Genomic DNA, 16,148 nt, shown 5'->3' on the forward strand with positions numbered 1-16,148 from the left:
GCGCTGCATTCTGCCACCACTAGCCATAGTCCCCGCGGGGCGCATATGCGGCCCAAGGATATACTGCCCAAGAAGTCCAGGTGTATGTATATGGGGGAGGAGAGGACAGCGTCTCTGCGGGTCTCAAATATCGCAGTACCAGCGGGCGACCAGGGGAGACCTGCCCTGAACAATAGCGCCCAGGAGCAGCTGGGCCTTGTGGACCAGGCGCTGGGGCCCGGCGCGCCCGCCGGCGCTGTCCCTCTTCCCTTAGGCGGGAGCTGCCGCAGTTTTCCACACCTCAGCCGGCTGAGGCCCTCGGAGGACCGGCCGCTCGGATTTATTGTGCTCAAAACCAAGCCCGGGCCATTTTCCGCCACCGGAAATGTTCCGAACGCGACGGGAAACCGTGACTCCGTCGCTCCAGGCTTTCACTCGGCGCCTGAAGTTCGGGCGGCGGCCTCGGTCCCCCGACCGGTGACGGGTTGTGAGCCATATACATTAAGTCAATATTCGTATGACGCTTGTCGCAGTGTCTTGGGCCGAGAAGGAGCAAGTGCGGCGCCGCAGCTCTGCAGCCAGCTCCCCGGGCTCCCTTCCCTTCAGGGGAGGCTGAGTTGGCGAAGCCACCGGCTTCTCTTGCTGCCGGCCGGCTGGTTTGGTGGCGGGAAGAGCTCTGGCATCACGGCCACACTCACGCGCGCTCTCCACGTTTCCGGGACACCCGGGGCCTGTCCATCCCAGCCTCTCGAGGGCCTGGTTCCGCGAAGAGTCTCGGGTGTGAAAGGGGGCCGGGGCGCTGGCGGGGCTCGGGGAGGGGAGCCGTGGGCTCGGGGGCCGGGCACGCCCCTCCCGCGCCCTGCTGGCCGCCCCACCCAGGCGGGTAGGCGCCCAGCCCTCGGGCCCTGGCGGACGGATCCCCAACTCTCCGCGCTCCTCTCCTCTTCCCCACGTGTAGTACTGACTGCCCCGGCGCCGTGGGGTGGGGCGGTGGTCCGGGCCCGCCCCTCCGACCCCGCCCGGAGGGGGAGGTTCCCGGCCCGCCGGAGCTCACCGCCCGCCTCCGCCTCCGCCTCCGAGCCGAGCGCTGCCGGGAAGCGGCTTGGCTTGCTGGGTTCCTGCTCCTGTCGGAAGATAACGCCTGAAGACTGATTTATGGACCTTCGGCGCTGCTGGCGAGCAAGCACCGCTGCTTTTCGGGACCAGGATGTTTAAGGAAACGTGTTTCTTTCCTGGCTGTAGCCGATTTAGAGCACCCGCAGTTTGTGCAAATCCACCATCACCCACACTCGCTTTCCCTCTTCTAGGGCACCCTCGCCTCTGGCTCCCTAGGTATTGATTAGGCTGGGCAGAAGAGACATGCTAAATATCTAAGGTGGAATGGGTTTTCTGAAATTCATAATCCCATTGGAGCTCTTGCCTCCATTTCAAGACCTGGTTCGGTGCTGCATGAATCATGCCCACGGGCCTTAGGACAGCTGGACCTGGGGGTTTATCCAGTAAGGGCCCCAGACCAGTTGCTCCGCCACACCCTTGCAGAGAGCCCTTGGAACAAATTCTGGACACATTTATGAGGCCCAAGGATTGATTTTTTTCCTTGTTCCTTTTTATTATTCACAAGACTGAGATTGTTTAAATGTCATAACTTATAAGAAAATAAACTACATTGAAATAAATTAAACACAACGGAGACGCGCTTCAGACATGGCTCAGATAGGATAAGCAACCCCAAGAAAGAAAGCCAGGCAAAGCAAAGCAAAGCAAAGGAAAGGAAAGCAAAGCAATTTCCAGGCTGCCCAACACTCTCTGCTTTTCGGTCAACTCAAAAAGCCAGAATAGAAACAAAAATAAGTTTAAGCCCCAGTGTTGGTTCTTGTGTTTCATGTTTACCTTTGGAAAAGTATGGAAAGATGGCTGCTAAGCACGGCAGGTTACAGCAGAGGGTTTGGTTTCTTCTGGAATGTGAGTGGAGAATATTACTAGGTAATTTGGTCCTATAACTTTCAAAATACTGCAGCTGAGATCCAGTCTATATAGATATCTATGTACAAAGTAGGATAGTATAATAAATATTTAGTGTATCTTCAGGTGTGGCTGTAGCCCCTTCAAAAGCAGTCTTTTAAGCCTGTTTAATGGATATATTCTCGATTTGCTTGGGATGTCCACGTCTGGGAAGATTTTGAGTTTCGCTTCACACACAGTGGAGTCCACCATGGGTTCCCTCGGGTGCTGGGTCTTCTCCAAGGCTGCCAGCCGTGGCTGGGCCCTCAGGGTCGGGCCTGCTCCAGCTGCTGATGCTGACTTCTAATAGCGAATCTGCTGACATGGACAGGGATGGGGACGACAATCTTGGGGTTCCTGGAGGGCTCCCCCGTCTTGGAGTTAGCATTGCCCGCCTTCACCCGTTTCCACTTGGCTCGGCGGTTCTGGAACCAGATTTTCACCTGCACCTCGCTGAGTTTGAGGGCGTGGGCGATCTGCGAACGCTCCGTCAGGGAGAGGTACTTTTTGCAGTGGAACTCCTTCTCCAACTCCAGCAGCTGCTCGCTGGTGAAGGCCGTCCGCCGCCGCCGGTTCTTGCCCGTGGACGTGGTGCTGCCTGCCGCACTGCCGCTTGGCGGGGTCTCCTCCAGTGCGTGGCCTGGGTCTTCCTCCTTGTGAGCGGCCTGGCCAGTCAGATTGTCATCCGAGCTGTAGTCCACATCGCTCTCCAGCGAGAAGCTCTCTTCCTTGCCCTTCGGGTCATCTTCCACCTTTGACTCGTCTTTCCCTTGCCCTCGGACAGCCCCGACTGAAAGCAAAACCAAACGGCGTTTTATTACATTTGGCCTTCCTTTCCCCTTCCCACCATCACTTGGGCATCCCCCACCCCTTTGCGGACTGTCTTTCTATGACATTAACACATTGTGATTTCCTGGCCTTTGAGGAGTAGAGAAGGAGGGGGGAGCGTGAGAAAGCTCAAAGGAGAGGAGGAGACAGCATAGGCGACGGCCCTTTGCCCAGAACCATCACTCAAGGGGCCGCCAGCCTCCTGCACACACTCCCAGCCTCGGTCAGCTTAAGGAGAGTAGCAGGGCGCATGAGGCCCAAGAGAGGGTCCCCATTGTCGGGGGGGGGGGGGGGAATCAGGGATGGATGAGGACTTGGGGGGGTGGTTCACATCCATCCTGCCTCCACCCCCAGCACAGTGAAAATCTAGTGAATCTCAATTTCATCGCAGCTGGAGCCAGGGTGGAGGCTCGAGCAAAGCCAGACCTTGTCTTTTTTGAGACCGATAGTAATGTTTGTCATAGGGATGTTTCATAGCCTTAGGAGAAGTTCCCACCAGACAGCTCAACACACACACACACACACACACACACACACACACACACAAGTCTCCCAAGAATTCGGGTCTCCGAGGCAAGCAGCAGCCCAGTGAAAGGGTTTAATAAGTCTGAGCGCCCCGGGGCAAATGCACAGACGAGACGCACTGCCCACCGGCATCTCCTTAAGGCTTCAATCAACCCGGGACCCCAGGTCCTCGTGGAGTTGGAGTGGACTGAGCTAAATGCGCAGACCAATATGCAGCCCCAAGCAGCAGCTGGCTCTGGGAGGGGGAGAGCGCTAAATGCCCCTTCCCCAGAGATCCTGCTTGTTGAGTTTTTGCGTGGCCTTACGCGGCAGCCGGGGTCGGGCGGGGGCATGGTGTAGCCCCCAGGTTCCCCGGGGGGCTGGAGCTGGCCCGCCCCCTGTCCTCGCGTCCCCACGTTCCGGCTGCGCGCGCCTCATACTCACCGAGAGATGCCTGCACCGCCTCGGCAGCGGAGAAGGCGAGCAGCGAGCCCTCCTTGGAGAGGAAGCCTTTGCCGTCCTCGGTGTCGGCTTGCAGCGCCTCCGCCTTGTCGAAGTTGCCGCCACCGCCTGGCAGAGGCTGAGGCGCGAACTTGCGGGCGGCCGCCGCCTCCTGATGCTGGGGCGACGCGGAGAAGCCACCCGGCAGCGTGGCCATGAGCGTAGAGGTGAGCGCCATGCCCTGCGCCAGGCTGGAGCAGAAGCCGGTGGGCAGGCTGGGGATCTGGTGGTGAGGGTGAGCGGGCGGCAACGCGGGCTGCAGCGCGGCCTGGGGCAGCGCGGGCGGCGGCGGCGGCGGCGGCGGCAGCACCACCGGCCGGTAGGGCATGAACATGGGGTAGCCGGTGTAGACGAAATGGCCGGGGCTGGGCTGCGGCGGACTGCCGATCAGCGAGTCTATGCTGAAGGCGGTGCTACTCCCCAGCGGGCGCTGCATCATCATCAGCGACGGCGGGAACGCTGCGCTCATAGACGCGCTGGGGAGAGGCCAGGGAGAGACGAAAAGTCCCCGCGCCGCGCCGCTGCCGGGAAGCCCACCAGACGACGCGAGCACTACCCGGAGCGCCGGGAAGGCGCCTAGCGGGACCCGGAGAGCAGACTCCGCGGCCACTCAGTCCTGGGTCCGCTGCATGACCGGCGGGCGCGGGCGCGGGAGGTGCGTGGGGTGAGGCTGTGCGCCGGGGTTTGGAGAGGGCGCTCCGGCCCTGCGGGCTCTTTGGAGCCGCTGCCCGCTGCGAGTCGGTAGGAGTCCGAGAGCTTCACGTCTGCGGCTCTTTGCCCAACTAGCAGCCGTCGGTGCGTCCGTTTGTCCTTCCCGCAGTTCGTCGCCTCCCGCGGGCCGCTGGGGAGCGCGGGAAGCCGGCGCACTTGTCTCTGGCGGGCGCCGCCAGCACCTTTAAATCGCGCTCCTCTTTCTCATTCACATTTTGCCTGCTGCCCAGCAGATCCCACCTCACGTGGGGCCAGGCGCCGTCCCCCATTGGCTGAGCAGGGCGTGGGCGGGGCGAATCAGACTCCGCCCCTCCTTCCTGGCTGGCGGAGAGCTAGCTGCGGGCGCCACCGTCGGAGCGCTTGAGCCAGAAAGCAGGATCCCTAGCGCCGGGACCGCGCAGAGCAAACTTGAGAGGGGCCGTTGGTACCCAGGCTCACACCCTAGGGCCCTGAAGCCGTGTTAAGGCCGCTTCAAAAGGCGCCTTCCTTGCTCTCACCCGCCATGGATGGGCCGGGAGCGTTTTATTTCCTCTGATATTTGCAATGGAACAAGCCTGAGGCTCACCTTGTCTCTGGTGCTCCGGCTGAACCTGGGGTTCGGACAAGGTTCTTGGATTTAGGGGGAGGGTCTTACCCCTGCAGATCCACCCCCAGGGCGCGCGGGCCAGGAACTGTCAGCCCTGCTTGCTGCTGGGAACCTGACGAGTTGCTAGCTGCATCCCTACACTCCTGCGGGGAGGGGAGGCTGCTGGTCCCCTATTCGGAGCTGGGTCCTCCAGTGAACGATCCCTTCTCATTTTTCATGACATTCTTAATCATCGCACCTATTTACCCACTTTGCCAGCGCGCACCAAAATAACAACCACGATAATTATGATAATAAAGCGAGTCCTTTATCTGCTCCATCCTCGGGGAGGGAGGAAGGGGGAGTTGCTATGCCCCCGGATTGTATAACGTGAGATTATCCTGATGAAAGCTTTATGATGTTTGCTCAAATAAAAGCTGCGTTTTGTAAATAGGCGCTAATTAAGCACGTTGGGAACGGAGGGAGCGCTCACCCTGGCGCCGCCGCCCGGTTTCCAGCGAGAGGACTCGAGGGCACGCGATTCCCCTTCGACTGCAGGATGAAGCTGATTCCCTCAAGATATTTCCCCCGTTTCGACAATGGTAAAGACACTGGAATTTGGGGATTGAGGGGGTAGGGAGGACTTGGGATGTTCTTATCTCCTCCTTTATGTTAAAACAAACTTTTCAGCTCTCCTGTTCCCTTTTAGAAAGGAATCATTTCGTGGCAGGGGCAGACCGTGCAAAACGCAGTACCGCGCGCGCAGGGCTTCCACGCATCTCCAGGGCCTCGGTTTCAACTTCCTGGGTCTAGACGTCCTACCCGAATTGCCGACAGCACCCGGCCAGGGAGGAGAGGAGGGCATTGTTACATCGGTCATTAAAAACCAGCTCACGCCGAGGAGCTAATGGTGGGGAATTGGCCCGTGTTGGACGTGTGTTATGTATCACTTACAAGCACATTTAATTGGGAGATAAAGATAAATCGATCTTTATGAATTTATCGACCCGATTCTTTGAAGCTCTTCTTTCTCGTTCTTGCTCTTTCTCTCGCTGTAACCCCAAGCCCCCCCACCCCCGGGACGTCTTAATCCCAGACCATTTCCTCAGCCAGGAGTCTGGCTCGAGAGCCTCTGCCCACCCGTCAGGCCCAGGAGGTAAGACCGGAGGGTGCGTCCTTGGCGCCCTGGGGTGCTGAGAAAACTCGCTGGCGGGGCTGCCAGCCACCCTCCTCCTATCCTCCTCTCCCCTCCTCACCGTCACCCGGACAAAGACGTCTCCAGCGCGTTTCTCCACTCCAGGCCGCAGTAATAGATGGCTCCGGCAGCAGGCGGCTTGAAAGGAATTCATTAGGACGCTGCCTGTGTTGCCTCCCCTCACTTCACGGCCAGACCCGTGGTGGCCTAGGCAGCGTGAGGGGAAATTAATTCCCATTGGGGTCCACGGGGAAGGAGGTGTCGTGGGGTCTCTGAGCTCTCTCCCTCATTCTCCATTTCCACAAAAGAAGAAAAAGAAAAAAGATCGCAGCCCTGGGCAAAAGGCTGATTTCTTCATGAGAATAACGAATGCTCCCTCTCATTATGAGATGGTTACAGTCACAGTCTCGAGTGCCATTACCTTGTTTTCGAATACTAAGAATAAACGTTTCCTTGATTTACTTGCTACAGCGGGGTCCCTTCTCCTGCTCCACCGGCCACTGCTGTATCTGTGTAAGCTGTTAGGCATCTGACCTAGACAGGTCTGCCAGCCACTTTGCTATTTGGGGCAAAGATATTGTTCTAGGGGCTTCCATTACCTGATTACTCCCAGAGGGACAGGTATTCCTCTGATTATTTTGGTGATGATTCCACATTTAAAGTTCAGCAATAAGATTTAGGTCCGTTGAATTATAGCTATACTTGAAGTAATTTGATGGCATATTATTTGCATCTATAAATTGCCATGAAAAGTATTGACTGCAGGGGTTATAATACTAATCTTTTATTAGTGAGTTCAGATAATTCTCATCAATATGAATTTTATTTACTAGTATGCTATTCTCGAGTGCAAGGCAGTAATATTTTCTCATCTAATGCTTAACTGCTTAGAAAACGATTGTCCCTGTCATAAAAGAATCCTTGTGTCTCCGCGTGATTAACTAGATTCATTCGAGGCACCTCAGCTACCTGCAAAACATTCAGAGTGTGGGGACTGTGGGTAACAAAAGCCTTTAGAGACCTCTGTTCCTGGGAGAGATTTATGGGCCGGGAGCGACAGGTACACCGCTTGTCCCTCCTTCGGATTCCTACCTACTTAGCTTGTAACTACCTCAAACTGCAGAGTCCTGCGCGGCAGAGCTCGGCCCAGGCTGCGCGGGAAAACCACCCAGCAGAGATCTTCGCAAGTTTGCTAGGAGAGCCCCGCCCCCCTTCAATTAAGAAAAAGGCTGGACGCGCCCGGAGAGAGAGCAGGGTTCTCGGCTCCAGCTAAGTTCTGGGAACTTTTTCTCCCTGAAATCTCCATCACAGATGAAGATGGCCCAGACCCAGGGCACTTTACTCCGCTGGTGTCAAGCTAATATCAGGATCTTATTAAACCACTGAAAACGCGGCTTAGACGTTCAGTAGAAATGATGGTAATTAGGTTGGCTTCCTGGTTCGCGGCTGCCCCAGTCAGCGTTTGCATGCAGGTGTATGAAGGCTGAGTGTAAAATATAAAACGCACAAGTAAATGAATATTCATGCAGCAAACTTGCGTTGGCCTGTCAAGCCCAGGCAGGAGGAGGAGCAGCGCTTCCAGCGGCAGTTTGGGCACCCCGGGTCTCTGAGGACGCGTGGAAACCTGCGGGCCTCGCCGGCTGGTCTCGTCGCCAGCCGCACAGACCCAGGACATCGGCTAGTTTCTGGGACAACCGGGTTGTTTTTATTTATAGGGATTTTGAGTGGCCTGATCATTCGGTCATTGCCCCAGCTCTTGCTCCTGGCAATAGTTGGGAAATAACTTGGGATGGGTTTTATTTATGGAAGGGCAATTGGGATTCACACCCAGCTAACCCAGAATAGTGCCTCCAAGCCCAAGACGCACTTACAAAGGGGTGCTTGTGTAAAATTCCCCATCAGACACACCAATTTGCAAGTAGCAGAAAGCATTGAAGCCTCATCTTTTTAAACTATTTTATTCAGCTTTTTTTTTTTTTTAATCTGAAAGCCCAAAATAGACTCCATGTGGTTCTAAGTGAAGTCAGCCCTTGGCTGGCTTTGAAATAGCTCCTGCAATTATGTAAAAGAGCCATTCACCAACAGGACGGAATTAAAAGGGATCTCGCCTGCTTCCCTTTCATTGCCAACCTCTCATGTTTGGCTTTTCAAAGCACTTCCAACACGATGTCTTTCTCCAGGACAAAAGGCGGAACAAAAAAAGTCCCCAAACTTGTAAATTGAACGTCAAGGGAACTTTAAACAATTTAAAGCCCATAAATAATGATAAAGGGGACTGGCAAAAAAGGCAAGCCCATTCAATTAATAGAGTTTCCCAAGCAAAGATCAAGTGGTGTATAAAATAAAAGTCTTTGGCTTCTTTATTCTGCTCCTTGACCATGCAGAAAGCGGGACAGGGGGTTTCTCTAAAGCGCCCTGAAGAAGAAACACTTTGCGGGACTGTGTGTGCCTTGACATTCTTATGTAGAAACTTTGCTTTTTGTCCCCACCCTCAAAGTAGCAGAAACAAAACAACTGCAAACCAGAAACGTGAAGGGGAGGGCGCTTTTTTTTCCTTTTTGTTTTCTCCAGAGTTTTTCTCCGGGGAGTCGGAAAATATTTTCCGCCAGCCTGAAGACCGAGAAATGTGACCCTTCACACCTGCGCTGCTCCCGCAGCGCGGAGGGACAGGCAGAGGCACATCCAGGTGGCCCGCGGGGTGAGCCCTCGTGGGAGCTGGTCCGGAGACGCGCGCGGCTGTGCGAGTTGCCCACTCAGAGCCGCCGCCCGACCGCGCACAGGCGCAAGCTGCGAGCTCTTGGAACCGGGCACACCCCACGCTGGGCTGGGCTTCCAGAGCCACGGCCAAGGCGTGCGTTCGAGGGCACAGTTTGGGGTTCCAATTCTTTTTCGGAGCAGCCCTAATAGTTGGGGCTGGGAGTTTGTGAAACCCGCCTCAACAGATCACCCACCCCTTCGCCCTGGAATCTCGAGCTGACGCTCGGGGCGCGTCTCCCCAGGAGCACCCCGAGGGCCAAGGGAGAGGGTCCAGGCGCAGTTCGCCCACCCGCGGGCTCCAGCAGGAGAGAAGGGAGAGCCAGGCGGAGGCCTAAGGCTGAGCTTCCCTGGGGTGAGGCCTGAGGGGGGCGAAGAGGGGCAGTTAGGGCGCTGGCTAAAGGTCGGAGGTGTCGCAGGGTTGGCGTTCACTTCCGTCCAGCTGGCTCGGGACCTGGGAGGCCACGTCGTCTGGGAACCCCAGATTCGGGCGCTGGGGAGGGAGGCGCGGGCCGCCGGGATCTTCTCACCTGGTTTATCTCCTACCATCTGCTCCCTCGAATTCCCGCGGCCCCACCTTAGGGGACTTCAAACGTGCCCCCGCCACCCGGCTCCCCGCTTTCATCTCCCGCATGGCAGGCATTGTGTGCGGGACTTCACAGAGATGCTAATCCTAGGCCGCCTAAACCGCGGCCTGGGAGGCGCGCAGAGGGCACCGAGGGGTGAGAGGGTGCTCTGGCCCTGGCTAGGCGCCCTGGGGACCACAGCGCGGCAGCTCTCCTGGGGAACTCCAGTCCGCTGCTGTTCTGGCAACGCATCCTTCCTGCCTTATTCCAGGAGGCGGCGGGCACGACGTGATGGACCCGGGCTGGACCCAGCGAGGGAGGGCCAGAGCCCAGCTGCGAGCCCACGGAGCTTCCACCTCTTGCCAGTGTCTAGGGTGAGGCCCGTCAGGGTCCAGAGAGCATCTCTCCAGGCGGCTGACACCTCCCTAGGCTCCCCCCCCCCCAAACCAGGGCCCAGCTGCTGCCCCAGAGGGCCTCGACCCCCTGCAGGGGCGTTGTCTTTCAAAGAGGACGCAGTTTTCCAGGAGTGCATCCTTTTAACCCTTGGAGCGGGCAAGAGGATGTTTGGATCAGTAGCCCTGCGCCTCAGGGGCACCAGTCGGGACTTTTTTAACTTCTGCGGAAGAAACAAGAAGCAGTGATTGCTGTTAGAAGGAGCTCTGTCTTCTTCCTAGAGAAATGCCTGCAAAGCGAGGTCCCTATTCACTTGGTTGTTGGCCTCCTCCCATGACAAAATGCCACCCAGAAAATAAGTCAAAGACAGGGGCCGTGCATCAGGTGTGAATGGGAAGGAGAGAAGTTGGTCAAATGGGAAGGGAAAATAGGAAGGGTCTCCATCAGCCTAACAAATGCCCTCAAGAAGAATTCCCAAGGACACACACAAAGTTGACTCACAAAATAGGCTCCTGTGGAAATCTCAGGACAAGCGAGTCTATAACTGACCAACCTAATCCGAGGGAGGCTGCCCCAGGGACAGCTCCCCAGAGTGACCACCCTGAGTGAGGGACTTTTCCAAGAAGAGAGCAAGAGAGGAGTGTGAGCTATCAGGGAGGTCCACTTACTAATCACCAGGAAAGCCAGGGAGTGATAGATGACAGCCCCTTTACAGGAACACCTCACTTCAACAGAGCGCCCAAGTTAGGGGTCGGGGAAAGAAGAGTGCTTACTCCGGAACCACAGAGGTGGCAGGCTGTGGAGGAGAGGCCAGGTAGAGTGTTGGGGGGGGGGGGCTTGAAAGCCACGGAGAACTAGAACCAATGTGCCAGAACAGTGAATGAAGGTTAGCCCCAGGATGTACCCCAGGCCCCTGCAGACTCTCACCTGGCCAGGGCTCCAAGGGTGGGCATAGTCACCATCTCAACAGGCGATGAGGCAGTGTCCTGTGGTGAGGCTTGAGAAATGAGGCATAGGTTGGGACAATCTCAAATGTCTTCATAGTTACATCAGACACATTCTCTGTCCTTATTCCCTGCCACTGCCTGAGAAGCTGGGGTTGAGCATACTGGCTAGAGAGGATCCTCATCTGAGATCTACATGTCCCTGCTATCTCAGCTTCCTTAAATATGCAGCCCCTTCACCTTAATGGTTTGGCAGAAACCGTGAAGATTGGTGACCTCTTTGGTCTTTGAAGCAGAGAAGACTCTTGAGTTTCCTCTGTTTGTCCTTTGGAAAAATACAGAGGACTCAATCTGCGTTAATTTGCTGCAAACAATTATATCTTCCTTATGGGTGCAGTCTATACTTCCCAAACTTTAGGAAATAAAGAACTGGAAGCTAGAACAGACCCAAGACTCCAAGACCCTAGAGTAAGTTCAGCTAGTGATTACTGGCTGGTGTGGATGAAGATCAAGGAGGAAACTTGGGGGTGAGGGGAGGGGAGGGGAGTCCTCTGAATCACAGCCCAAGAATCCAGAAAACTACAGAAGGTTGCCCCTCACACATTCTTAATGGATACTTCAGGGTTTTGTGGGAAATAGAATACATTTTGCTAGGGGGCGTGTTACCCATGTGTGCATGCATGTGTGCACATGTGTGTGTACATGTGTCAAGGGAGTAGTATTTTTTTCTCTCCATATGATGCACATATGATGATGGACGTCATCTGAGTTTTGCTCTCTATTATGTTCTATGCACGGTGACTGTGGATGTCCTGCAGGGGGAGTGGACCGTGTCCTTTCCCCAAAGCTCCTTACACCCCCACACTGAGGTAGCCACACTCTGGAAATTACAATATGTAGGGGACATAGCCACTAGCACCAACAGAGGGGGAGGCTGCTTCTGGGGCTCCCTTGGGTGTCATGTTTGGTCTCACCAGGCCCCAGCCAAGTGGCAGAGCTGCAGCAGGGCAGGGGCTAGGACTTTGTAGGTGGGCCCCATCCTGGCTGTCTGCCTTGGGCTGTCCTCCTTTTTCTCCTGGGCATCTGAGAAACACTGGTCTCTCTGAGAAATAAACCAAAGCCAGAAACAATGGAGCTTGTACCCACCCAGACACACCTTCTGTTCCCCGAAGAATGTGACAATAACCAAGATGAAGTTCTGGAGGGAGCTGAAGTTGATCATGATGGCTCAGACAATGGGCGACTGGCTCTCAGGTGACCGTATTTGGTGTATTCATTGAGTTTAGGATCTTTCCCCCTTCCTTCCTTTCCTCGCTCCTCTCAGCCTCCCTCCTGTCTTTTCGAGAACATAAGTGTTTTGGAGCCTGTTACTGTACTATTTCTGCTCTATCTCTTGGCTATTATGATTTCCCTATTCTCAAGTCTCTTGCAGATCCACGAACACAGCAAAATAAGAAAACCTCAGAAACCTTAAGAGACAAGAGACTTCTTAGCTGGATATAGTTTTGTATGCCTGCAATCCCAGCAACTCCAAGACTGAGGCAGGAGGATCACAAGTTCCAGGCCAGACTCAGCAACGTTAAAAAAAAAAAAAAGGCTGGGGATATAGCTCAGTGGTAAAGTGCCTCTGGGTTCAAGCCCCATACAAAAAAAAAATGAGTGACTTCTTATAGTTCAATTTTATTTTAACTGAAAAACTGTCAAATTCAATTCATTCAGCATATTGGAAATTATTTGGAAAATTATCCTTTAGAATACAGTGAACTGAATAATTTATTGCTCAAGCCAAATTTTACACACAGAATATATATGTATAAAAAGTGTCATAGATCTTGGTGGATTAATGAGGGAATAGCAGGAAACTGCTTTATTTAAGGTTTCACAATTTCTAAGCTTTAGCCTGAGAAGCAGCGTGGGTGTGCACAGCGCCCCCTAGGGATCACGAAAGTAATGGTATCTGCTCTAGAGCCTGTTAGAGTTCTGTGGTTACAGCCCCCAGGTTCAGCCGAACTGCCCTCTCCAGGGATCAGAGTGCTGAGGCGTCCATCTTGATCACGCCTACGGTTGGTCAAGGAAGATTTCCAGATTTTTTTTTTTTTAATTTAAACGTCTAAGCCATCACAAACCTTCATAATTCCACAAGGTGTAGGAAATACTATCAGATTTTGTACCAGCTAGTAGGAAACCCACTCTGACTCCCTTTAAAATCCGTTTAAGGTTCTCCTGGATCTAACTCGCCCTGAACAGGTCCTAGAGGCAGATAGAAAAGAAATCTTGGACATCTGGGGCTGAAGATTCTCGGTGCGCAGCTGAACCCATCCCAGCCTCTGCTGTTCCATCTATGCAATGGGTGGGAATCCCAGCTCTCTCTCACCAGCCGCCTGCCTTCGTCCCTACACCGGGAATAATTAGTATAGTGCATATATCACGGTTGTCGTGGAGACTGAACTAGGTGGTGCCGTGCTCCCTGGCCAGGGGCCTGGCCCAGTGCGAATGCTGGGGAGGGCAGCTCATTAGGAGCCCTCAAGCCAGTACCTCCCCGGAGTTGCAGTGCGCGCCGGAGCCAGCCTGGACCAAAGCCGTGCGCTTGGAGTGAGAGTGTCCTCTGTGGGCTGCCTCTGCACAGGACTCTCCAACGCCTCAGGCCACCAAGCGGAGCAGGATGTAGTGTGGTATTTAGTAATATATGTCGTCTCCCCCCGGAAGACAGAGGTCCCCAAACACCTCCCTTGGGCAGGTGACGGCCACTCCACAGCACCAACGGAGACCGAGGCGCAGAGACCATCCCTGGCCTTTGGAGCGCCCTTTTCTGTCTGCTATCTTCACCAAGTCTTGCAATGCCAGGGCGCAAGGCACGGCCTTCTCAGGGAGATGGCTTTTACGTCATTTTAGATATTTTTCTTAAAAAAAAAAAAAACACCATAAACTCCGTTTACGTGTTAAGACAAATACTTTCATTCCTCTTTTGGGTAGGGGGCGGCACTCGGTGCACTTCGACCTCCTGCATCCCTCCACTTTCGGTGTCCTCAGAGCCACACTTTCCCACCTCCGGAGTTTCGAACACCGCGGGAGGATGGGAGTGGGGTGGGCGAAGCTGCTGGGCGGGTCCCAGTTGCCCGCAAATGACCCAGGGCTGACCCCACCAACTTCCCTCCGCTCCTCCGCGCTCGTACTCAAGACACTGGCTCAAGGGCGCCCCCTCCCGGCTGCGGTGGGGATCGGCCCCTCTGGGAGAGGAAGCGGGGCCAGTACAGTCCAGGTCCGAGGGCCGCGGATCAAGGTCCTGCTGGAGGGACTCCAGCCAAGGCCCCTCTGGGGACCCATTCCATACCCTCCTGGTTCTAGGATCTCTCAGCACCCCAAGTTTCGTTTCCACGCGCTCTTTTACCGCGGGCTCCTCCGTGGGCTCCCCCCCCCCCTTGAAAGGCGCAAACATTCCCAGTTTTAATTCGGGCCAATTATCTCGTTTATAGGACTTAAAATGTTTCCTTTTAACTCATTTCAATCTAGTAAATATGCTTCAGCAAGTAGCTAATTTCTCAGGGATGGCTTCGTCTCTCTATTTGCATATAAAGCGCATTGGGGTTGGCCTCATTTCGGGGGTCGTGGGTCGCAGACAGCAGGGCCTCCTCTTCCAGGTAGGGCGCCTAGGTTTGGCCGCGGGCCGACATAGGCCAGGGTCCGCGACCTTGCCCAGACCCCGACAGCAGGGGGCAGGGCAACCCCAAGCGCCGCTCCCGCCCGGGCCGTCACTTATCCCGGAGAGGGTGCGCCCTTGGGTGCCCATTGAGGCGTGGGTCGGGGATGCACTTATCCTGAAGTATGTTTATTAAATCGTGCCTGGAGATGGATGGACGTGGATACAGGGGAAGAAATCACAGGGCTCGGTCGAGCAATCTTCTGGCTTTAAATTCCGAATAAAAGTCTCAAATATTCCCGGGTCAGGGGGGCACTGTCTCATTAAAACCACTCTCGTCCCGAAACTGCCATGCAGACATTAAAGTGCAGTATTTTTCAATTAGAGCTGACGAATTCAATCAAAATTCCATAGATTAGGATGAAATGAGGCATGGGTCATTTACAGGGGAATTTAATTGCCGAGCCATTAGACAAATAGTATATTTGCCATTCCCGCGTTATCCATCATTTCGACATCAATACCGGGCCGCGTCTCCCCGTCCCGCGGCTGCCCGGCGTCGCCGTAAACACTCCCTTCCCTGTATCTTCTGATTGTATCTGATTTCATTTAGGGCCATGGGGGATTATAAATGTTCACGCAATCAAGTTCATTAGGACTTCAAATCGCATTTCTGATTGGGATCGCTCGGCAGCCGTCCTCGGAGCGCCTTTCAAACCCCAGCGCGAGACTTGCGAAAACATCCTTTTGAATTTAAAGCTTCCCATCCTTTTGTCTTGCGACGCCCCCGCCCGCCACCCTCCGGAGGCCCAGCGCTGCCGGGGCCTTCGCCGGGGAGCAGCCCTGAACCCCAGTCGCCGGCCTCGGGAGACCCCTCCCCCAGCCGCGATCTCATTGCTGGGCTGGGAAGCCCCCGGGCGGCCCTGGGCGCTCGGGACCCGAGGCCTGGGACGCGCGCGTCGGCTGGTCGAGTGGGTACCAGCCCCGCGTCTCCCGCCCCAGCCCAGTGCCACTGATGAGATTTGGGGGCCCCGGAGTCCCGCCGCCGCAGGCCTGGGGCAGCAATTGGACTGGCCCTAAGGACTGACACTGGGTACCCCTTTTCGAGCTGGTCTGTTTCCCTCCAAGGTCCCCGGTGCGGGCGGTACCCAGCGAAGCCATATACAGGGCTCCCATTAGCAAACCCGAGAGACAAAGGAGGAAGCTCTTCTGGGGAGAGCACGACAGGAAAGGCTCACGACATCCCTTCCAGCACAGTCGAAAAATAATAGCTTAATATTAACTGCTTCTCATAAAAATATACTTTCACAGATACAGTTACAAGAAGAAAACCCTCATTTTATCCTCGTACTTTGTGCTCATCGCTGTTAGCTGCCTCAGTAATTTAATTGGAATAGAACGTGAGAAATGTGTCATTTTTGAAGAATTTATGCATCACTTCCTAGAAATCTCATTGTGTTAACTAGGAGCCTACTGCGTTCTGTTTAGAACCATAATCACATTTTTATGTGTCTGTATTATGCGTTAATGTGACCTCCTATCTTTAGCAGATAAAAAGAAAAAATCTCCT

The 16,148-nt window shown here is 54.9% G+C and overlaps 1 protein-coding gene across 2 annotated transcripts; it reads right to left on the minus strand.

Annotated features, from left to right (window-relative positions):
• Window positions 1-2,035: 2,035 nt before the first annotated feature.
• On the minus strand, window positions 2,036-4,477 carry GBX2 (gastrulation brain homeobox 2). Of its 2 annotated transcripts, none has more exons than XM_081262382.1 (2): window positions 3,757-4,477; window positions 2,036-2,770 (listed from the first exon to the last, which is right to left on the minus strand). In XM_081262382.1, exons 1-2 carry the CDS (start codon window positions 4,280-4,282, stop codon window positions 2,247-2,249), a joined length of 1,050 nt encoding a protein of 349 aa, XP_081118508.1. In that variant the 5' UTR covers window positions 4,283-4,477; the 3' UTR covers window positions 2,036-2,246. The 2 variants fall into 2 exon arrangements, with proteins under 2 accessions (XP_081118508.1, XP_081118509.1); XM_081262383.1 differs by having other exon boundaries at window positions 2,574-2,770; window positions 3,708-4,477.
• Window positions 4,478-16,148: the final 11,671 nt, after the last annotated feature.

Source organism: Spermophilus citellus (genome assembly GCF_964194105.1).
Source record: "Spermophilus citellus genome assembly, chromosome: 11".
NCBI lineage: Eukaryota > Metazoa > Chordata > Mammalia > Rodentia > Sciuridae > Spermophilus > Spermophilus citellus.